Genomic DNA, 24,702 nt, shown 5'->3' on the forward strand with positions numbered 1-24,702 from the left:
ACCATTTTTATTACATTTACCAATTTACTCTTACTGACCTTCAAAATGAACAGTGCATTATATTTTTAACATTGATTATTATTTCATACCAGCAGTTGTAAGGTGCTTTGATATCATCTGTCATGTGTGAATTATATTGTAAGGTTTAAAGGCTCTGAAACGTTGGGTTATAACTTATATTATATCCTGCTATAACCGGTGTTGTCTTTGCGGTAAGTCTCTTAAGGCTGTTTCCTTTACTGTAAGGAATCATAATTCACTGTCAACACTCAAAACTCTATTCACTGGTTCAATCAGTAAAATAAATAAGTTGACAAAACAGTGAATCAAATTAAGATAAAACTTCTAATAAAATCTAATTTGTGGAAATCTATTTGTTAACACATAATGGAAATCTGTGTTATTAACTTAAATGAATGGAAGTTTCATCAACAATATAATTATTATATTGTTCACTTTGTTACATGATGATGTAATGTCATATTATCTGAAGTGTTGCATCCACTTAAATATACTGCAATAAAGACTTTTAAGTGGGAACAGTGTAACCTGTCAGCATAGCTTTTGTAAATAGAAAAAATAAAGATCTGACAAATCAATAGAAGGAAGAATGAACATACCTGAGCACCATTCTCTGCTTCTTCAACAGGTGATGAGTTCAAAAAAAAAAAAAAAAAAAAAAAAAAAAAGCGCAATCCTGGTGGTAAGAAGAAGAAAAAATAAGTATAAGGAGATTCTTTTTGTCATATGTTGTGCTGTTGCTCACTTTTAACAGATCACAAGGAGTAAAACACACGAGACCTCTTACCCTATCTCTTATTCAACTGTCTGTCTCTCTCTGTTCAGCTACACAGACAGCCACCGGCATAAATGGGATGGCTCTGTGCAGACAAACGCAATCTTCCTGTAAAGCACCCACACCACAGTTTTTTGCACTCTTGTATCCTTAATAGCACACTTGCACCCCAACCTCCAAATTTCCCTTTTGCCCACACGACAAACCACAAACCAACAGTCTGGCACAACACCACGACAATCATTCAGTCAGTCCACAATGAAGTAGGTAGATGTTTACAAATTTAAAACAAACAAACAAAAGAAACAGTAAGCAATTTTGATTCTATTACTGTAATAACAAAAACATAAAATGATCAGATTAAACAACTAAAAGTGAATGAAAACTAAGCCAGATGGTTGTCTCTGCCCTGGCCAAACCGTACAAGAACTGTGTCCTTTCAAATCCTCCCAAACGAAAGGTATGAGGAGTGTGATGTGGAGCACCTGGAGTCAGAACAGGCATTGCAGTGAGGGCCCTGTTCAAGGCAAGCGGGGGTGGGTTGGAGGCAGGATTGAGACTTTAGTTTAGTAGAGATGGAATGCACACCCTCCGACAGGTAAGAAAGACTACATTGTTCCTGTATCTGGCAGAGCTACCGCCAAGGGAGAGAGAGGAGCAGGGGGAGAATGGAGGGGAGCGTGTCTTACATAGCAAGTGACCATTAAAATCCCTCACAAAAAAATCCCCTCATTGCCCTGATCTCAAGCACTGTGAGCAGTGAATTCACAAAGGCTATGTGTTATGTAGAACTGCCCCATTGTGAAACAGCATTCACACAATTACTGATAGTAGAGATGTTGCATATTTGTTGTTCCACAGAGCATCTATCTATCCTCACGCACAGTGATAGATAACAGTCTGTCACAGTGATGATTTTGGAACTAATCTGCATCACATGAAATATTCAAGACCCTTCATACTCTGTAAAAGACCCCCTACTGCGTACATTGTGTACAACATAGTGGATAGATTTCATTTTTTTAAAAGCATTTGTTTATGATAACAGAAATCACTTGATGCACACACTGAAATATATGTCTGTTAATTTGGCTTCTGTGGCTAAAATATGTTACGGCCTTGTGTAAGTTTAAAACAATCCCCTCAAAGTCTTCGTAAAATAAGCAGATGCAAATGTATGCTCGTAGAATTACCTGCATATGGCGTATCCTTGGCCCATTTTCTGGAAAGAAAAAAGTCTGTAGTCATTTGTGCGCAACAAATGCAAGCCGTGTATTCAAATAAGCATGGAACTACATAGAATTTATATTTCTGAGAAGTCACAAACAGATACACAACGTCACAATCACCTTCCTCCTTGAAATGCAGTGGGTGAATTGACTTTTAACACACTTAACAAATAAACTCAAATTGGTACAAATATTCTAGATTTACTACAAATATACACAAAATATGTACACACACTTTCAATCAATTATTCACACAAAATAATATCTCACTTGTAACCTCTTTGCTACGAACACGTGATAAGTTGAATAACTTATAGTTGATCTTTGTTCAGCTTGTTCTGACTCTCAAAACAGCAACTGGCTTCAGAAAATATGTGAAGGGGGGTTGAATATTTCTATAGTGGGTAAAACATTTATGATCTATGTGATTCGCAGCAGAATTACACTTAACGTTAAAAAGAGGAAGCTCATTTTAAGATATCTTTAGACACTTAGAGAAGTAATTAATATAAACTTTTGGATCTTTAATGATCAAAGAACACAAAGGATGTGAGGATAAATAAGTTTGGGGAACTTAATGTAAATGTTTGTTCTGAATACTGACCTGAAGCTGTGAAATAAATATATATTTTAGGGCAAGTAATAAACAAAATGGAGGTAAGACTTTCAGTAAGTCAGTGTATGAGAACTTCCATGAGAACATGGAAGGTTTTGTCTGGCCCATTACAATATCACATCCCACTGAGACATAAATCTCAATGTTTTCTCTGTCATTGTTCTAAGATGGAAAAAGTAGGTGGCTGACAGAGTCAAGAAAGGTGAATGTCTACCAGGAATCAAAGAAGGGACTTCCCAACCCAAGTTCCTAGCACCCAGCCCCTGACTCAACCACTGCCACAGCATGCCAAAGAGCACCCTGTTATTACTGCGACCACAGTGGTTTTGAATCTGGACACAGTTCCCAGGTCAACGCCCACATTCTCTGTTTGTGTTTGTTTGCTTCAATTAGTCTTTGACATCTCTGCTTTCCAGCTTGTCTGAACCTCTCAGGGCTGCGAGCCTTTTCTTATTGTGCACCTCGGTGCTACGAACGACTCTACTTCAAAAATAGACCGGACATGTTGGCTGGGAACTGCCCACAGTTGACTCACTTGGGCTAAAATTCTCTTAATGAGCATTGAATGTTATACTAGGACGTGTTAAATCTAATGTGGAATTAATATGTTAAACCTGTCTGTCCATCTGTTGTTTCCCCACCTCCTCTATGCATCTCGGTGTTTCCATGACATTTCATTTGTTCATTAAAGATGGAGGAATGTGGCATCTTTGGTTTTGTCTTAACATCCAGAAAGCTGTATCAGACATGAGTGGAAAAACCACCTCACTACTAAACAAAATGAATGTGTGCCTTGGGTTGTGGTATCAAAAGGGGAATATTTTTGGAGCTAGTTTCTGGGAAAGGAAAAAAAAATAGAGAGGACAGATGGAGTATTATTTCTTTTCATATGTTGATCAACAAATTGTAATTTTGATCTGAAATGTAAAAAAATAAGGATATGTTACTTATTTTTCAATTGTTAACAAAGGGGACATAACAATGTTAGTATGTGCAACCGTTCATTGTGGTGATATGCAAACTGGTACTCAACTGGAAAGGGTTTGTGAATTTGATCCAGCTACATGCAGCATGTAGGCTCACTGTTTGGCTGATATCCAATTTCACATATAGGCTTAATCCTATTGTGGACCATATTAAAGACGCACACGTTCAAATTGGTACATTTATCATCTTTTTCAAATGAGCAGGAGGCGAAATGATCTTTTGTTGCACACAGTCCTCCTCCGAGCAACTGCAGATGTAGATATAGAAATGGGATTCAGAGATAACTTTTCCATTGTTGTTCCTCAAAGTGTCTGTCATGATGGTCACACATTATCACTACCTGAAACAGAGCGAATGAGGAACCTGAACATGCAGCATCATTCTTCTGAATGTCTCAATCAGGCCTGCGCTTATCTCAAGATGTTTAGATTAAGATAATGTTTTGTAACAACAGTATTGTGTTTCTTAATTATTTTCTAATGGTTATTATTTGCCCCTTCATTTTTGTATTTGCGCATTCATAGAATAACACATAAGAAAATAAAACATAAATAAGTATTTATGTTTTTTTGTGTGCATGTGTGTGTGTATATATACATAAGTAATTGCATACATGCGATTAGGTCCATGTGTTCATAACAATGAATGTCAAAGCTGGTTGGTAATACAGACACAGAGAGGGAAGGTAGGGAAAGGAGGATGTTGGTTGGCGGAAGCTCTGCTTAATGCTGATAAAAGTAACACTTGGTTCTTAGGAAGGGAACTGCTAACTGCTGTGGTTGCTGGCATAAGCTGAGGAGAGGGGAGCAGCCCATACTATTACATTCATTCTCTCAATCTATTGCTATGTTATTCATTTCTACTTTTTAAACTTTGTGAGTAATAGACAGGACTAATAATATATGGTAAATACTTTAACAGGAGATTTATAAGAGACATTCTCCCGAACAGTTTCCTCACATCATGCTTTGAAATTTTTCTGAAGAGGCTTCATTCATGGTTTATTCTTTAAGGTCCTTCAACTATGAAGTGTATGTGCATACATTTATATACAACTTATTTAAAAGAAATCATTAGTGTGGTTCCATTCTTACGCCATTAAATATTTATCATTTTTATCATATCATTTATCATTCATCATTCAACTTTCATTCATCACCAAGTCTGCCCATCATACTCATCATCACTGCAATGGTTTTCAAATACATCTAAAGGCATGAATGTGTTTGACTTCCAACATGAGATGGCAATGACAATGACATCTGAGAACTGAGATCTTTTAACCTTTAAGTGTGAGCTAGTTCAAGGCAGCACACTGTTTCCCTTCAAGTCAGGGTCATTTTGAAATCTTAGTGGCTGAATTGTGTAAACAGTGCAGTATTGCAACATTTCATGGTTGCCCGCAGTGCTGTTATGAATGCATGTCAAAATAGTTTGTATCTTTTTACCATACTCTTTTTTGCAGTTAAATAATAGCTGTACACCATTTGCTTTCAAAACTGTACATATTCCAGTATTATTTGAAACTGAAGTCCAAAAATATCTTACAGTAAGGCCAAACAGTGATGTCATTTATGGAGTGAGATAGAGGGAAATCCCCATCAGCCTGGATTTCCAAATGCTTCCCAGAAGTGGGAACTAAGATAATTGGGGTTGGTTAAATGTAGGAGGATCCTTTAAAAAGATGTTGATGAGTACGAGTGAGCTAAAATGGCTTGTAAATGAGAGATATTTTGTTACTATGTAGGCCTATAAAAAACAGCAACCACCTTCAATCACAAAATGTTCAAGGATTCATAATAATAATATGGTTTAACTACAGATTTGAACTCTATAATGACCCTCAATGGTAGGCCTACTGTACTCCGGAAGAATATGTAGAAAAGAGTCCCTATAGGCAGGAGTTAGAACAGATTAACGTACTGTTTTACTTTAATGGTAAAAGGAACATATTTAGTTTTAGCCTAATGTTATTACACAGTAGCAGAAGACAAAATGACACATAAATAATGTTCATGGAGAACATACTATGTTTAACTTTACCTGAGGGACATTATCATGTTGCAACTTTCCCCACTGAGGGGACAAATGTGTTACAGATGCTGGTTCTTTATGACAAGCCATGTCGGTTCACTTTCAACATAAATGAAATGTGGGTTCTTTCCTGACTCCGCGTCCTGCAGTGAACTGCTCTTTGCCCTGCACGCACAACGCAGGACACTCAGTCAGCCAATGGGAAAGAGCCTCATTTACTGTACGTTTTACGTACGCTACTGCTAGCCTGCTAGTTGGTTTGCTAACAAGAAAGAAGATGGAATCTCCCATACTGGTAATGTTAGCGCATGTATTTATTTGACACAGTATACGTGTCATTCAAGCTTTCATTTAGAACTACTTCACACAACTATATGTTGAGTATTGTTTGTCGAAAGGTAGCGAAATATGGTAATTTTAGTTTCGAGTTAACTCTACATGGAGCTAACTAACGTAAACGGGTTGTGTTGGCTAACCAGCTAGCCTCAGAGAAGTTAGCTTCGTGTGTGTGTTTCTTGGTGATGTGGAAGTATCATGTCATGTCTTCCTTTTGACTTCGTGAAGAAGCAGTCATTACAAATACTCTCACATTGGTGACTGTGGTCGGATTGCGTTTGTTTCATTCACCCCATTTAGCGGCTCCACCGCCGCCTTGTCAGACTTTGTTGTTACCAGTTCATTTTTCGATTATTGACTTCGAGCTGTGTTTGTTAATTTCCGTCACTGATTAATAAGCCGCAGTCATGTGATACTTTCTTAAGTTAAATTCATGTTTAATGTCTTCTACTCTACCAGGAACCATCCCTGTACACTGTCAAAGCAGTTCTGATTCTGGACAACGATGGAGACAGGCTTTATGCGAAGGTATGATTAAGACAGCTGTACAGCAAAATTACCCTCATTGCTTAAACATTTCTTAAGAATTTCCTAGCTGAAGGATAAGCTTGGTGATATTCAGTATTTTTGATATCAACAAATCCCACTCAAAGACTAAAACCAACACATTTACACTATTAACAAGTATTGTCTCTGTAGCCAAACCCTAATATAATGTTAGCTTATTCCTCTGTGCCACAGACTTCCATTGCTGTCCAAAAACTATTAAAACGCATCAAAGAGCCACACTGTTGCACTGGATAACATGTTCTTTAATTACCATGAACATGGCCACTGTCATTCCCACATACACTGTCCTGATACTGTAAATACTCACTAGTGCACCAAATTTACAGCTGAAAATAGTCTCAATAAATGCACTACTTGCTCTGGATTGAGTAGCATTTGCTAAAACAGTGCCCAGTTGTTTTAGGAAATTATTTCGCCTTTTTAAAATGTTAGGATTAACTTGTTCAATAGGAACATTTGGCTTAGGGCTGTGAGCCACGGATCAGCTGGGGAAGTTAGAAAGTATTGAGAGACTGAACAATTGACTTAGACTTGTAAAGCTTTACATATCAACATATAATAACATCTTCACTTTTAATTAATCTACAGTATTATGACGATACATACCCAACAGTCAAGGAGCAGAAGGCGTTCGAGAAGAACATATTCAACAAAACTCACAGGACGGACAGTAAGACATGTTTACCATATTAAAGACAGTCACTTCTCCCGCCTCAGTACATGTCTAATAACATGCATGGTTGTTTTTTCTGTGTCCTTAGGTGAGATCGCATTACTCGAGGGCCTCACTGTTGTCTACAAGAGTAACATCGACCTCTTCTTTTATGTGATTGGAAGTTCCCATGAAAATGAGGTAAGCCTTATTTTAGTATTTTGTAATTAATTATTTTTAAATAAGACCAACTTTTGAGCAACGAGTAAAGTCACACAAACACAAGTAAACCAAAAGTGTTAGTTATCCTGTCCTGTCTCCTACAACAGAGGTGATGAATCATAAGTTGAGACCAAACAATTTATTTTGACCATTGATAGCTTCCCTGGTGTAATATGATATTCCAAAGCACTAAAACACTTGAGCAGTCTCTTCTAATGAGTCTTAATTTTACACGTTCCATTCTGCAGTTTACATTTAATGTTTTTTAACCTTTTATAAAATCAAATTAATTGTGTGATCTGCAGTCATACGTGATCATGCATTTACATTTAGTACCTTTACGTGGTACTTCTATGTCATTCGTGGTGTTTTTTTTTATTTATGTAGACAGACGGATATATGTTCAGATCAAAAGTAAATAATAGACCTTTCATTCACATTTTTATTTTCATAGAAAATAATTTCATTTCTCAACACCAGAATGACCTCATTTAAATTGTAATCAGGGGTGTTTTGGCTTTAACTTAAGTAGCAAATTTGCTCTCTTTCGAGCTAATCAACAGTGTTGCCTTGCGGTTCAGATTTTTCGGGGGTTATTTGGGGTATCAATATTGTGGCATACAGTGTATGTTGCTATAGAAACTAAATAGTAATGTTTGTCAATATGAACTAGTCTATATTTGGGTCTTACAAATATAAGAATGTTTTATATTTTACAAAAATGTAATACTTATATTGTAATTAAAGTAATTTCATCCATTGTAAAATGGGGTGTTATTTGTACACTTTATGTGTCTGTTGTTTTTAACCTAACAATAGTTTAGAGCCTGCACAGACAGATACCACGTTTGGCGTAGGTAGAAAATAGAAGAAATGATGTGCCTTAAGGTCCACAAATATTGTCAACACCATAACAAGTCATTACACACATGTTATTTCTTCAGTGATTTTTTTTCCAGATGATAGAAAAACAATGTGGACTCATTAGACATGAACAGATTCTAACATATTATTTTATTCTCAACAGCTTATGCTTATGGCTGTTCTAAATTGCCTTTTTGATTCGCTCAGTCAGATGTTGAGGTACGTTTTGGCAGCTGTTATTCATTCTACAAAAGTTCAATACAAAACTTTTTTTCTACAAATCCTTTTTCTGATGTCTAGAAAGTTAAGCTTGTGCATGTATTTGTTTTTTGTTACTCCGCAGAAAAAATGTTGAGAGGAGGGCTTTGTTGGAGAATATGGAGGGGCTCTTCCTGGCTGTGGATGAAATTGTAGATGGAGGGTAAGTAAGAATTTCAATTTTTGATGCTAAGTCATCTCTTGTTGAAATGACTACAGTGCTGCAGCATTTTGTCTCTCGGGTTACTAATTGTTGGTCTGTCTCTTTGCTGCCTCCTGCAGGGTGATCCTGGAGAGTGACCCACAACAAGTCGTGCACCGTGTGGCTCTCAGAGTAAGCTCCTCTCCTCTCCTCTCAGAAATATTTAACATAGTTTAATGTTGGTTGTGTCAGCTGTAAACATAACAACATAATTGTTCCTGTAGGGGGATGATGTGCCTTTGACAGAGCAGACAGTCACCCAGGTGAGAAAAACATACCTTGCTCCTCTCTGCTATAAAGTTTAAAAGCTCCATTAGTTTATTGACTCTTAAAACTCATTACCTCAGAACCTATGAATACAAGGGCATTGTTATAGCATCATTCTCCTCTACTTCTACTTCGTCCCTCGCCTATATATATTGCATTGTCTTCAATGCATGGCAGTGTACATGATTAGTAATTATTCAGTGGTAAGGTGGTAGGTAGCCAACGGTGTTTCCTGTCTTTCAGTTCTTACATGAGTCTGCCTCTGTGTGTGTGTGTGTGTGTGTGTGTGTGTGTGTGTGTGCGTGTGTGCGTGTGTGCGTGTGTGCGTGCGTGCGTGCGTGTGTGCGTGCGTGCGTGAGAGAGCTCCTTTTGATTAATGTTGTCATTTAAGAGGCCTGAGACTGGCTACCGCCATCCCTCCTCTAGCTGTGATTAATGGCTGTCCCCAATCCCCATACTTTATGGTTATGATTCAGCTTTCATTCAATGAATTAAGATGATTAATTAGATCTTGCCTATTTCTCTCCATTTACATTACTCGTTCACCCTTCTTTGTTCTGTTTTTTAACAATTATATGTCACTTTTTTTTTTTTTACGATTCTTCCCTTTTACCTCCACTTCTTTTTCATTTTGTGTTATTTGATATTTTTTCCCCTAAGGGTTTATCTCATACTGTAGCCATTCTTATACTGGCCACTGCAGTTGATGTTGTTGGAGCGATCTGCTTGGTCAAACATAGTTTTCTTCCACAGGTTCTTCAGTCTGCCAAAGAACAGATCAAGTGGTCGCTCCTACGATAGAGTCACCCCTGCACCAGTCTACCAGTGAGCCACTTTTCAGCCCAGTCTTCATGGCACTGATCCACATACTCCTGTTCCTCCGATTTCCACTCCGTCAATCAAAGCTGTGAGGAGAACCACTGGCTGATCCAGTCACACTCCCAGGACTACTGCTCGACAAAGTTTCATTTTCCATTTTTTTTATTCTTTTAGCACAGGCTTGCATTGTGTGACATAATCAACATGAGGATAACATATGGTGTACATTCCAGCATCAGGGCTCTCCTATTTTCTTTTGTTTTGTTTGTTGTTTCATTACAGAACCTGGGTGTTTATTACACCAGCGCATCTGTCTATAAAACATTGATAAACCTCATCATAGCCTGTGGCAACATTCCACGTGTCTCCTTGAACAAGAATTTCATCCCTCTTGGCACCACCCTGTCGTCTCCACCAGATTACTGTACAAAGTATTGAGGCACTATCTATCATTTAATTTACATGAATATTGTGATTAAAAAGTATACGACTTGTACTGTAGTAGGTATGTTTTGAATATACTTTGTCCGGGGATCTTCCATCATCAGATACTTTTAATAAATGTTTGTTGACACTGGTATGTGAACAGCTGTGATATGTCTTTACGTGTGTTGAACATTGTTTTTATGAATGTCACCCACAGCGTAATAGTCGTGAACTATAGACTACTAAAATGATTTGTCATACTTATATCTGCTAATTTAGCAGGCTTTTAAGAGTTAGTGTTTCCTTATTTCAGAGCTGCCATGCTCCATGCGCTTTATTCTTCAAGACCTCGGCAAGAGCCAGAGACAGTAGACCAAGGGCTCCATCTCCTGGTGTCTGCGCCAAAGTGCGAGGCTGAGGTACATTAATACTGTAGACAAGTAGGAAGAGAGGGGAGGAGAGTCATTCATGCGGCTATGATCAGGAGCTTACACTGTACTGTGTTACTGTGACATGCAGATAAGTTTTATGGAGTCATACTTGATTCATTTCTACTCTGTAGAGAGCCACTGTGTGCAGCATGAATTGTGTGCTTCAATGTGTGCAACCCCCACCTTAACACACTAACCTCATACACTCATTTTCATGCAAATGAAGGGTACACTCCAGAGAGAAATGGATGTGAGAATAGGCCGTACATCATGTTGGTACCTGATGCATATAACGGGAGAAGAAATGATCTATCTTCATTCTTCCGGCTAGGCATCCCCATGCGTTCTCATGCTAATCATTTGAAGGTATTTTTTACTAGCAGAGATGGCCGTGCAACAGACAGATCCAACCAGGCCTAACTTGAACCACATTTGGTAGCAGGTCTTACAGATGTCTTGTCCTTAGAATCAGACACCTTCTCTACTGTACTTGGCAAGCTGTGACATGTTTGATGGCCTGAGTCAAATGTCTTTAAGCTACTGCTTGTAGCCATTTCATATATTGGCATATTTGACGATTTTTCTTTCTCTCATCTATATCTGAATAAATCATTTGGCCTGGACATCAAAGTGAAGAGCAGATAAAGTGAGTGCTCTTGGTATGGAGACGTCTGTGGCCTGGAGCAGTTTGTGGAAAGGATCACACACATTAGTGGTAATGTTGGAATGCAGAAGGTAGATTAGAGCATTTCACTCTTTATTTGCCTAACGGGAAATTTCATACCTTTTCCACTGTCAAATAATCAGTTAAATATTGTGGTTATTCCACCGTCTGTCATATTATATATCTTTGATGGGAGCTGTTTATGTCGATCACAAACATGTAGGATAAAAAGCAGCACAAAGAAATGCAGTCATGGTATTCTGAGGCAAAATCAATCTTCTGCACATACTGTGTGCTTTTTGGAGTATTTCTGTTAGGAAAAAAAAGGAAAATACATTATAATTATTCTGGGCCACAGGACTTGGACATTGATTTCAGTAACTCAGCTCAATTGAGAACAAAATAGAAGTAGGCCTATGTATTTCTAGGTTAAAAAAAATAAAGTAAAAAAGGCCTAAAACAAAACAAAAGCTCAATGCATGTTGTGTATCAATCAGTTAACTGCAGGCAGACAGCAAAACAAGGCAACAGAATGTGTGTGTGTGTGTGTGTGTGTGTGTGTGTGTGTGTGTTGCTGCCTGGATGCATGCATGTGGGTTGATGTTTTCACATAACAGCGAGGAGTGTAGTCAATGAAACTGTTATTGGCTGTGACCTGTGGACCTATTGTCTTGGCTTTGCTCCAGTTTGATTCAGCCCTCGAATCTGTGGCCCTTTATGGCTGCAGAGATAGCATGATGGAGGCCATGTTGATGCTACTTGCTAAGTGTTTTACTGGAGAAAGAGCCACGAGAAAAGGAAAGGTAATCATTATAAATGGACTCCATTATTGCACCAGTTTACTGTTATCGCACCAGTTTGCCGGTATAATGAGGACGGCTTCTGTCTCAGTGTGTGGTTTGAGTGAGGGGAGGAAACATGAAGGTTAAAGAGGACGAGGTTAGCAGAAGTAGACAGCAGTAAATGTGATTAGATGAGATCCCGGCGAGGGCGCGGCGGGAAAGAGAGAGGGTTAAAACAGATCCCACCCAAGGTGCCTGTCCAGCCCCTCACTTTTCATCTAGATAGCCCTGCAGCACCATCGGGGGCGCAGTGACTTGCTTTCATCCACTAATTACAGTTGCACCATCATAAAAAACCAGCGAGGTAATTTATATTAATTATACAGGCATGAGTATAACAGTTTGAAACGCCATGGCTTGACATGCTGTACATAACATGCAGTAAAATTGTCAGAGACGTGTGGGCTAGAGCCTTGTAATTGATCGATGCATACAGTGAAAGAGTCCCTCTCTTTCTCTTGTGTGTGTGTGTGTGTGTGTGTGTGTGCGTGAGTGGACTGTGTGAATTAGAGTCAATAAATTATCATCATCTGTAAGCTTACAGAGTCTTTATGTCATAGTCAATGGGCCTGAGTACCCATCCAATGGCTTGCCCTGCTAAAGAGAAACAACGCTGGGGAAAACAATGACAGCATGTTGGATCCAATACAGTAAACATATTAAAGGAAGTGCCATTATATTGTCTGAGCAGGACAAAGGCCAGGACCCACATGATGTTTAATGACCCAATGTATTAAAATTAACAAGGCTATTTTACTTCTACTGCTTTCACGTTTCTACACAGCAGATAATGCGAAGACTTAACATAATGATATTAACATAATGGTTGGAAAAACTACCTTAATTTGAAAGGAAATCTGCCCCTCCTTTGTTTATTGTTGAGCAGCATTCACTCAGTTGTCAAAATAAACCAAACCACCATCATATCTCCATAATCATTGTACTCGACATAGCATTTTGAAATAAGTCATTAAAGGCTGCTCAAAGTGCATGTGTGTATGCAGAGAGGAAGCAGTATGGGCCCAGACCTGCTCCCTTTGCTTCAGCTGCATTTCGGCAGCCTGACGTGGTTTATGGCCCCAGTTGCCCTCTCTGGGTCTGTTTATGGATTCCCATAGAACAGAGAATCATGGCCACTCCAGGAAAAGCCCGCCAAAAACAACACCTCCACCATTGCACTCTTGCCTGCCTTGGTCATAACTCAACGTGCTGTTTATGTTTCTGAAGAAAAAAAAAAAGAATTCATAGTAATGACATAAGATGACAGTAAATTCTGATGCTAATGTTTAATTTTTTTTTGTTGATGTGAGATAAAAATGTCACCACAAACGTGGCTGGTTTATTGGACGTCCTTACAGGTTGGTGAAAAAAATGTGGGCTTTGTTAAGGGAAAGCTTTTTTCTTTGGGTTGAAATAGCATTGCCTTTGCAGGACCAGTTGTTTTATGATACCTGTTAGATTTATTACATGAAAATGTTCAACTTTGATAGGATAATGAAAGTGCACCACCAAGGGCATTGTTAATCGAGGAAATATTCTACCTGATGGGTTTTCCCTCTGCTGTTTTCCCCACAGTTCTTGTGTGCCAGTGCAATGCATTACTCTATACTGAAAGCATGCTTCAGAAGAGTGATAGTGGAAGCTCTCTGGTACTGGTTAGATGCTGCTGGACCATGTTGTGTTTCTTTGTGATTAGATGGCAAAACAAAAATCCTCAAGCGCAGTTGCTCTGGTTTGCTGTGCCGCAGGGGCAACTCCATCATCCTCTGAAGCTGCACACCTGGGGCACATCTGGTTAGTGGATGAGCTCGACTGGACCCCGCCTGTAATCCAGGGGGCAGCATGTATAGCCGGGTGCCTGCTGCTGCTACTGGTGGGGCTGTAGAGGTTACTGGGTTACTGCTGTTATCAAACAGTCAACACTAAGTTTTGGTCTAGCAATGATGCAGAAGAGCACTAAAGAAGGGCCATCAGTCATATTCACTGTTGACAGTCAACATCGGACACAGCCATGCTGGCCGTAAAGCTTTACGAGTGTTTCTGCTGGTGTTATTCAACTCCCACTGCATCCATCAGGGAAACATATAGTCTGTTTTTCCTTTTTTTTCTGGCCACGTTTAGTCTTGTTTTGCTCGAAAAAATCCCTCTGCATGCCTTCCACTGTTTTACTACAGTATGCGTGTGTATTTTTGAAGCAGGGCCAAAGAATGTAAAGAAAAGCATTTTCTGTTGCATAGCTCTGAACCCTCAGTTTGTTCCCTCCTCCCTCTGTCATCTACTCTTTCTCACTTTCTCCCCTCCCTCCCCGTGGATTCCCCAACCACACCACAACACCGTTAACAGACGCGGCCCTGACAGATTTACTGCCATCGTCTTTCCATTGGCCGCCAGCGTGACAGCTGAGATTTAATGCTGCCTTCCCATTGGCCAAAGCTCGACAGGTTAATTTATGGGTGCACTGTGATTTGATGCCTCCTGCCTTTGAAGTGAGTTACAGCTCTGTCGCTTATAGGACACAGAAACGGTGTCAGGTTGCAATCGTAAAATCTTATCCCTGAAGGGAGGTGGCGCTGGAGTATAATAGTCGTGACGTCATGAGAGGAGAAGAGACCTTCTTGTGAGCACAGAGGAAGAACAGAGAAATGTGTGTCTCTCCAGAAATGCTTTGAATAGTTCACAAAATAGAGAGAAATCCACTTATGTTGCAAAGAGAGAGGGAAAATGATTGTGCACATCTGCATGCATCCAGTCACATCCAACATCTTGCCTCAGATTTGAGGTTTTTCTGATTTTCTACCTGCATGGGAATGTGCATTCGTCTTCTTGCTTCTCTCATTCCACACCTCTTACGATCAGCTGGTTTTTGTTTGCCTTGGGGGTCAGAAGATCCTAAATGACTTGAGTGAATCACGCACACATTGCATAGCTGATCAACAGCAGCAAACTGCCAAAGTCACTTTGGAGCCTGGCTGCTGCATCGGCTCTCTGCAGCCCCAGTGTTCGTGCAACGCCATCATCTATCTGCAGCCTATCTCTTCATCAGCCTGACAGTCTATCTTGACAAGCTCAAGAAGAGCGAGAATGTGGCCCTGTAACAGCCTTGACCCATGGAAATCTCTAAGGGTAAAAAGCATGGGTGCCCCTGCCCTGTCTATCAACCCCTAGTGAATTCATGCACCGTTTCCCTTGGATATCAAATCCCTCTCTTTACTCTTTCACTTCACACTTGAGGTCGTCTGCTCAAGTGGAAAATTGTCAGAAAATAAAGAGACAGGAAAGCCCTGGACTTGCCTTGTCAAGTGGGATTGCATAATTTCATAAGAGACCTTCTCGTGAACTTGATAACTTGGGGTTACACAGCATGCCCCCTGACAATGTGCCATGTAAGAGAAAGAAAACCGGTTTTATACTTAAAGAGACATGATCCCTCTGAACTCAGGAATTGATGGATAGCTTGGCGGTGTGTTAGAAGAGGTTGAGACAAATATACCTGTGTGAAGTTAACCATTTCAGTGAGGTCTTTTCTCTAGAATCATGCTCCTTTTGTGAATCTTTGTTGTTCTGCTGTTTGTAGTATGTCTTTAATATACAATTGTGACTCTTTTTGCCCTTCAAAATGACATCATTGACATCATTTTGAAGGGTCTTTTACCAAATCTGCAGCATTGAGGTCATGGAAGAAAGCTTTGCTGAAAATTGACTCTGATAAACTCAAATGAGAAAAATAATGGATGGTTTTATTTTCAACTCTCCAAATATTTGTGTGTCTTTAGTCAATAGGGCATAAAGGTCGGGGCTTCCCAGATGAATTTGTCTTCCCACAGTGCAGTGAGCATCCAGCACCTCTGAGGCCAAATCATGGACTCTTGTTGTGGCTGGCTGGTTGTTCCCCGGAGAAGCAGCTCAATCCAAACGTGTCCCAACAAGCTGCAGATTAATAGGGAGGCATAAGGCCAAGGCATGTTAATGTATCTGTCGAGGCTAAACGCACCTCTGTTGGAAAGTGATTTTTACACAGTCGGCAGGGCGCCGGGGTGTCCGTCCTGTCAAGGGGAATGTGGATGACTCTCTGCAGCCAAATAAATCTCAGCAACAAGGTCCTGCACAACTGAACTTGATCTTTGTAAATATATCTGCATACTGCAGACCCTTAGCAAAGGTGTACATGGTAGAGCAGGAAGCCCTCATACTCAGTGGCCTCTGGGCCTCCTCCTGTCTTCCTCCTCTCTTCATGAGTGCCATGTATTACTAACATTTTGGCAGAAGATTTAGTGATTGTTTGAATTGAGGACTGGCAGTCCAGTACGGTGTTGCACTTTAGAAACTCAGACATAAGCTGTGTAATAGACCTTCTTCACAGCAACAGTTTGACTTGTCATAGCAGGAAAAAGCACAGGTGTTAACATTAACGATGGCTCCTTTCTATTCACAGTAAGCCATGACAGTGTGATAGTGAGCCTGCATGCACAACACCAGGACCCTGAAACTGAAGCAACGGAATGGAATTCGGCCATAGTGATTTTTAGCACACCTGTGCTTTTCCCACTGTGACACGCCTCAGTGGAAAAGACACCATCTGTCACAAATTCAATGCGTTTCGGTCAAGCTTATAGCCTTTTTCGTACGTCTGCTTCCCTCAAATCTTTCAGGCTTCACTCCGCACATGTGATCAAGCCAAATTGCAAAAAGTTCAATTTGAAAATTCAGGTTGCAAGCTCTGACTCGACTGGTGATTAATTTTCATGTATGAATATTCATGATTTGAACATATCAAAACACGCAAGTAGGCCGAACTTCACTTTTCCCTTGTTGCCAGTCAGATTGGTGACGGCTTGCGCTTCACTTCTCCTCTGTGTTATATTTTGAGGACTGGGAATGATGCAGGGGCTAATTAATCTTGTTGAGTTACACTAATTAGAAAAGTAGTGGCAGACATCTGAATATGGGACAGTTAAGCATGATGTGACAGAGCATTCCCCATCAGAGATGTTTTGTGAGGCAGGAAGTAACATTTACGAGATTTTGGTAAAAGTAACAGTAATACCCTGGTACCCTATGGACACTGTGTACACACCAACTATGTGTCCCACATGGGAGGCCATTTTGTCCATCTCAGATTGGTGTAAAATGGCTGCCGTTTGCTAAGACACCCTCCACTTAACCCAGCTATTCTTTAATTTTACATCGCTAAAGTTCTCAAACTAGTGCCGGATGCCTTTTGGTTATAAGGCAGACCAGAATTCAGCTACATACATAATTTATTTCTGAATAATAGCCCCCAGTGTAAGAGAATATTGCAATATTTGGTAATCATTAATAAGTAATGCATTCACACCTTCGCTGCTCATTGTTTGACGAGAACTTTAGATCTATGGCAAATTCTTTCATGTAATATCAAATAATTATTGAGGAAGTGCGATAAGTCAAATTGACATTTTTACATTTATGCCGACACAGTTGGGTTAACATTAAAATGCATGTAAAAAGACAGTGAATGCACCAACAGGAACATGTTCACAGTTAATTCATATAATTCCAGCTTTCCTCTAGTCGTCCGTTACATTTCCGTTGTTCACCTAAAGAAAAACAGCCGTTGCGTTCTCATTTATTGTCGTGTCTTGATTGCCATTTGCAGTAAACACTCTGTGCCTCTGTGTGAAGGTTTGAGGATGTGTTCACTGAGGTGTCCAGGAAAATGGGAGTAACCCGGACAGAGGAATTGAAATTTTAATGATGAGCAGCACCACCACGCTGACGGCCATGGAACACCTCAGACAGCTTAAATATCACTGCTAATTAACACAGAGAGGTGGGCTGTCACAGGCATGATGGATGCTCGGGGGGGGCAGATCGCTGCTTTCAACCAACCAGCGATTCCTTTATTAATCAAAGCCTAAGATGAAAAGGCTCTCCCACACCTCGGGGAGAGGGAGATAGCAGGAGCTATTGTTGGGAGGGTTTCAATCATTCGCCATGAGTCTGTGATGTATTTGATCAGGGGGCATCCAAACATTTGTAGGCGACAGAATGTGTCTGCTGCTGAGTGCTTGTTTTTGTAAACCTCTGAACCACCCATATGTTTACAGAGCCACAGTATGCACAGTCGGCGGAGATTTAGTGGTTGTTGGGGAAATTTCTGTTTGGAGCCCGTCCCTCTGACAGGAGAGGTGAGCATGTAGAGAGTTGGCTATCACTCTGAAACAGAGCTCTCCTCCCTGATGGAGTGAGCCAGACTGAGCACAAGGCAGCACTCCTACACTTTACCTCTGGACTGACTCCATGATCAGTCTGTCTCGCAGAGATGATTTCGAACCTAGATGATTTCAGCACTTTGTGTATGAAGATGGAGTGTTATCTCCCCCTCTCTGGTCTCCTTCCCATCTACCTCACTTAAGGAGGTCCATTGTTAAGTGCCGGGGGCCTGTGGGTGCTGTAAATCAGGCTGCAGAGGGAGGGGATGTCTCCCATGGGGGAAGGCGCACACTCCCAACAGCCTTCAGGCTGATCTCATCCCGCCTATCCTAATGCTTTAATTAAGGAACTGGTCAATAGCAAAGAGGAAGGTGCTAAAGGGTATGATCTGCACTTCCTAACGTACGACTGATGTGGCAATACCCATGCAGGCAGAATGACGGGGCAATGTACTTGAAGAAATTCTTTCCTCCTCTCTGAAGAACGTGGGTATCAGCTATCACCACACAGACTGTTATGTCTGTTTGATTACCCAGTCTGACAATAGTACTTCTTAACAGCAACATTTATAACAAATCATATTTCCTCGTGCCAGACTGGCTGCTCTGTACATTTTTAGCCAGTCTTGTAATCAAATTGGATTTGCAAACTCATAAAAAGTGACTGTTTTGACTACTTTGACCTGAACTTTTCAATTTCTTTGGAGGTTCAAAGTAGTGGAATGCAACATTACATCGGGGTGATATATTTCCAACCGACTCCAGGCCATGATATCAGTGATTTGTTCGCTGAAGAGATGTATTGATTATCTGTTGTCTCTGCTTTAACAATTGCTAAAAAAGGTCCCTGAAAGCTACAGAGCTCTTGGCTTTGCACAGTGCAAGTACCATCTGTTTCTTACTATCTCAAGGAGGGTTGTGAACAGACAGTAGCGTAGGATACACCTCCCTCTTGTGGTGCAAACAAGGCTGTGTTTAACCAACCAAATGACCAAACTGTATTGTAATGTGTAGATGAGCCAGTTGATTAATTGATGGTGATAAAAAGAGAAATTGACACTGACAATTTATATTGTTTTAATCCACTTCCAACGTGTTTGCAGGTTACAGCTCCTCAAATGTGAGGATTTGTTTTTCTCTTCAGTTTCATATCAGAGTAGATTTGGTTTTGTTGAACAGTGGTAAAGTATATTAATCAGTGATTAAAATGGGTCAAATGTGCACCCTCGTTTGAAAAAAAAGCATAAATGATGTGATACAGTGTATGTTGATTAATTGGCTTGTAATCTTTACCTAAAATTGTGTATATAATGTGATGTGTTTGGTCTTCCCCTTTTGGCATTTATCTCACTGCTTCTGTTTTGTACACACCTGCCTCCCAAGACTCATTTATGTGTGTAGCAACAACGTTTTGCCATTTATTATTTTATTATTAAAACAACAACGTATGATCAACCATCGTAGAAAGAGAGAACTATCTGCTTTTATCTCATTCATGTTAATTCCTTGTATATATTTCTTTTAACCCAGAACATTATGTGATCATTTTGAATTACCACCAATTGGGGGAAAAACATTTGAAAGTGTTTCTTCATCTTCATTATGGTCCTAGAGAGACAAGTGGCCCTCATATGGTCATGGATGCCACCTGCTGACAAGATTGGAGCATTACATGTTTCTGAAATGTTTTGCAGTCTTTCTCATCTGGAAGATTCAGAAAGTAATGCATCATTTGAAGACGAGTGATTCAATTTCTCATTTTATGTTGACTGAGGCTCAGTGGAAGACAACTGAAATGGGTCCCGATGATTTATGGATACTTCATGTTGAAAAGTCCTCAGAACATACTGTAACTCTGACTGAAATTCAGTCTTGCTTTCTAGAAAACAAATGAAAAATAACTTCAGAACCAGTGTTGCAGAAAATGTGAACAACATGCACTTGTTTAAAAAGTGTAACAGCTTTATTGAGACTTGGGGCCCTAAAACTTTCACTACAGTATGATTGAGTCAAAATTGATTTCACTTCACCCCTGAAATGACAAAAAAGGTGGGGCTCACATTTTAAAAAATCTCTTTACCAAAACAAAACATATACAAGATCCTCCAACAAATACATGCAAAATAAAAATAAAAAAATATGCTGACTAATCATGGCTGCTATACTAAAAAAAGGGCAAGAGGGGCAGCTTTTACTTCTAATAGCAAGATGAAGAATGACTTGCCATGGGCTTTTCAGTTCTCATAAGAAATCATCAGACTTAGGATTATAACTTTGTAGATACTCTGATTTTCTTTTGGAGTGTAGGTCCCATACATACTACTTTCTACCCCTAATACAATTTAAATATATATTAACTTCATAAAAAGTCAGAAATGGGCCCCAAACTCCTTTTCACATAATCTAAAAATCTGACAGCAACAGAAGTACCAGTCTACAATACAATCCTCTACAAATGAGCTAACATCTTCGTCCATCGTCCAGTGTTTACAGTCTGATTTTATCGTACAGAGGCCTGAACATAATATAATGTAGGTCATCATCGTCCAAAACACCACATGGACCTTATCTTCCCCTGTCCACTGCGCACAATTAGTCACCTTCACTGAAGATGCTCAAAGTTGAACTAGAGATGAAATGACATGGCACTGTAATCAGATCACATTCAGTCAGGTCAAGACGGAGGTGAGCCAAATTATACTCTCAACTGTTTGAATTGATCTGGGCCATTATCACGAGCACTGAAATAAACTAGTCTGCAGACAATGTCCCCAGTACCTGCAGCGAAAATCATTTTAGGCCTAGTACTAGTTTTAATCCAACTGTGTGCAAACAGCCTTGTAACCATCAGTTTTGACAAGATTTCACAGGCTAAATGTACAACCAGGAACTTTCAGGTTAAACCCCAGGATTTCAGATAACGTGCTGACCCCGCCTGACTTACTAAAATACTTTTGAAAGGACGGTCTTTCAAAGTCAGAAGAATCTATGAACGCAGAGCAGGAAAAAATAAGACTGACAGTGGTTTCTAGGAACATAGAGACAGTAAACAATTAATTTATATTGGGGGGGTTATTACAGAAGCACTTTAGGAAACATCTCCTTTCTGCAACAGACGAGTGGTTCCTACATCCAGTTAACGCAAAAGCATACTAACCTTGTTCAAGAGCATCAAAAAAATCTGGGCTCTTCCTACAGTCAGCCTTCTACTGTATTTCAACAGTGTAACCTATTAAGAGTCAGGACAAAACCCCTTTAAAACAAGGTAGAACAGTGAGTGTGTGAGCCAACAGTCGCTACACAACTTAACTAATACCAAGATTAGTTGAAAATGTAACATTTCAGGAGCATCTAGTTAACCATTAGTGTTTTATATCATCACCAACAGGACTGTACTTGTTGTTATTCTTTCAGTTTTACAGCTGAATGAATTATAGCAGTTAAGAAATTATTTTAGATCCATTTAAACTTTAAGGGAAAAGGCGATCTTGAACTCTGTAATAAGCCCCTTTCATGTTCAGATCGGTTTTTATCAAAAAGTATATTAAATTTCATTTCAGATGTGTTACGCACACAACACCTACAGTATTGGATAGGTGGCTAATTACGACCTCAAGGCAGCACGGACCACAAGTCTGCGGTGACCTTTTCGCTCATGAGCAGTAGCTGGTACAGGATTAGTAGCATAAGGAGCACAAAATGAGCAGGACTTGAACACTAAAAAGCTACACGGTTCTGTATGCGTGTCCTTTAGTGAACTGTTCATATGTAGTACAGGGCAGCACTGGGGTTGATTGCAGGTCAGCAGGACACCTAAGAGGTGCTGCGCAATACATCGACAGTCAATGCAGTCAGAAATACTTACTGCAATCCCTTCGCAGCAACACCAAAAAAATACCTGCAACCTTTCAGATGAAAGGAGAAAGTGTGCGTTTTTCATACAGTTATTGCGAGAATACCATGACCTACTGTCCAAGATCGTGAATTTGTCCTTCCCCTTTTGCCTGTATCATGAATGTAACAGTAGATAAAAAAAAGTACAAAAATCCACTATCAAGCTCTATAAATGAGCTGGCGAGAGCAAACTAAAGTTTGTTTGTGTTTAAGCTAGGCTGTTTTCAGGTTACAGTACTGTTGAGCTCCAATGTGCGACGTCGCTGAGCTGCAGACTGCTGTTGTCTGTAGGGTCTCTGTGGGAAGCGGAGGGTCAGACAGTCAGGCGGTTGTTGGAAGGCTGTAGGGGACTCCAGGAAGCTGGATGGGCTGATGCATCCTGTGAGTACTGGCTTTCCTCTTTGCTCATCCCGACTGTACATAGCCGTCGGTGTCTCAGCAGCCTGTCTGTCCGTGAGAAGTTCTGGAGGCAGGCAAAGACAGATCAAAGTCAGAGGAACAATGCTACTGACACTGCTAAGACAGATGGATTTGTTTAATGCTGTAAAAAGTCCCAAAAGTGCAACAATGGCTAACTAACCTGGTGGCAGCGATCACACTGGTACGGCTTCTCTCCGCTGTGCACCCTCTTGTGTCTGTCCAGGTGGTAACGCTGAATGAAGCGCATATCACACGCATCACAAGCAAATGGCTTTTCTCCTGTGAACAACGACAGGTGGAACATTTATCAAGACTCACGGCATAGTTCACTGGAATCAAGATACTTTTAAAATGTATTTTTAAATTAATTTGTACTTAAAATCTCTTCTTTTGAGAGTCTTGGCCAAAAGAGAATTACATAACATTACATGGACTAACACAGAACCAACATTCATAAAAAGAAGAGTAAGGAAAGGTAGAAATACATATATGGCATTATAACAAATTATAAACATGCCATCCCAATTTAGTACTTAAAATCATTTAGGATGGCTAAAGTCTGTGGCTTCTTTTGTAGTTTAATCCAAGTACATGGAGGGGTGGATGCTCACCGAGGTCCACTGGATGAGTAGTGGCCTCACTACTCTTTACACCACCCTTATATCTAATTACCAAATACAAAGAAGGGCCACACTGAAGCGAAGACGTGAGCTGCAAGTTCTCACCTGTATGTGTAAGTATATGTCGCTTGAGGTGGTAGCTACTCCGGAAAGCTCCGTAGCAGTGGTCACAGATGAAGTTCTTCTGGACTTTCAGGGAACTGTCATCATCATCATCCATATCGACTGGTGGAAGTATATGCTAACAACAATAACACAATTAGCTGAAACCGAACTGAACATCAAGAGTAGATGTTTTGCACGTATAATTTGAAACAATCCTTACCTCCACTTTTTCTTTAACTTTGTTGGATGACCCTGATTTTTTGTGCTTCTTCTTGGGTTGCATATTCTGGTTTGCCTGCAGGTCCTTTCCATCCATCATTCTTGACGAATGATAATCTCCGTCTTTTCGGATCAGCTTTTGAAGGAAGGAATGGTAGTAGGTAAAGTGTAGTATTATAAGCAGTATATGAACATTGAATAAATTGTTTATAACACACTATAATGTAGTTGTAAGCAGATACAAGTGTATGTAAAAGACATGTCTATGTCTTCATAGAAGAAGTTATAATATATTGTACATTAATAAACACTTTATATCCGCTTACAACTACATTACAGTGTAGTACATTGTATCGTATAGTACAGAATAACTCCAATGAATCCCACCACAGAATTAGAGCTACCTGTTTTCAGCCTGAGTTTTAAGTTAAGTTTCCTTTCACTACCATAACATCTGTCTATTAACAACTTAAATTTGGTTCGTGAAAGTTTAGAAATCACAGCTTTAACTTGCCGACAGTGACCCTCTCCATTTTTTTTTCTCTCTTACCAAGGGTGGACAGCTCCCAGATGAAGGATGGCCCATGTGGCTGTGGTGGGCTTGTCCGTGGTGACCCTGGTGTCCATGGTGGTTGTGGCTGTGCTGCGAGTGGGTTTGGTGACTCTCGGGACTGGCCCTGTGCCCTTGACCCAAGGGCGACATCATTCTCTTCTGGCCTGGGATGTTGTTGGCTTGCATCAGGGCCATGCTGGACAGCACCGCCTCGCAGCCCAGCAACCCAGCCTGGCAACACAAACAACATGTCAGAGCAGCAAGAGGGGTGCCACAGAACTCCACTGAGACAAGGAGTCAGGGGGAAGGAGAGGGAGTGGAGTAATGGGAGTAACAGCGAAATGCACTGGCATCAGGATTGGGAATGCACACTAAAACCATGATGGTGATTCTGCAGATGAAGAGACTTCCACTGACCCACTTCATATGGTCTCGAACAGAGCTGTTGGAATGGTGTGTCATCGTCGTGGTTTGAATGCGTGTGT

The 24,702-nt window shown here is 40.2% G+C and overlaps 2 protein-coding genes across 4 annotated transcripts; one reads left to right on the forward strand and one right to left on the reverse strand.

The window, feature by feature from the left end:
* The first annotated feature begins 5,899 nt into the window (after nucleotides 1-5,899).
* Nucleotides 5,900-10,429, forward strand: copz1 (COPI coat complex subunit zeta 1). Of its 3 annotated transcripts, XM_070909920.1 has the most exons (9): nucleotides 5,900-5,957; nucleotides 6,458-6,526; nucleotides 7,157-7,238; nucleotides 7,330-7,421; nucleotides 8,470-8,525; nucleotides 8,650-8,727; nucleotides 8,847-8,898; nucleotides 8,991-9,029; nucleotides 9,787-10,429. In XM_070909920.1, the coding sequence occupies exons 1-9, from the start codon at nucleotides 5,940-5,942 to the stop codon at nucleotides 9,832-9,834; spliced, it is 534 nt and encodes a 177-aa protein (XP_070766021.1). In that variant the 5' UTR covers nucleotides 5,900-5,939; the 3' UTR covers nucleotides 9,835-10,429. The 3 variants fall into 3 exon arrangements, with proteins under 3 accessions (XP_070766021.1, XP_070766022.1, XP_070766023.1); XM_070909921.1 differs by lacking the exon at nucleotides 8,991-9,029 and having other exon boundaries at nucleotides 8,847-8,886; XM_070909922.1 differs by lacking the exon at nucleotides 6,458-6,526 and having other exon boundaries at nucleotides 5,940-5,957.
* Nucleotides 10,430-22,519: 12,090 nt separating this feature from the next.
* znf740b (zinc finger protein 740b) lies at nucleotides 22,520-24,702 on the reverse strand. Its single transcript, XM_070911152.1, has 6 exons — nucleotides 24,635-24,702; nucleotides 24,215-24,448; nucleotides 23,657-23,800; nucleotides 23,446-23,581; nucleotides 22,881-22,999; nucleotides 22,520-22,763 (listed from the first exon to the last, which is right to left on the reverse strand). The coding sequence occupies exons 1-6, from the start codon at nucleotides 24,677-24,679 to the stop codon at nucleotides 22,614-22,616; spliced, it is 828 nt and encodes a 275-aa protein (XP_070767253.1). The 5' UTR covers nucleotides 24,680-24,702; the 3' UTR covers nucleotides 22,520-22,613.

The sequence above is a fragment of the Enoplosus armatus genome, chromosome 8 (assembly GCF_043641665.1).
Source record: "Enoplosus armatus isolate fEnoArm2 chromosome 8, fEnoArm2.hap1, whole genome shotgun sequence".
Lineage (NCBI taxonomy): Eukaryota > Metazoa > Chordata > Actinopteri > Centrarchiformes > Enoplosidae > Enoplosus > Enoplosus armatus.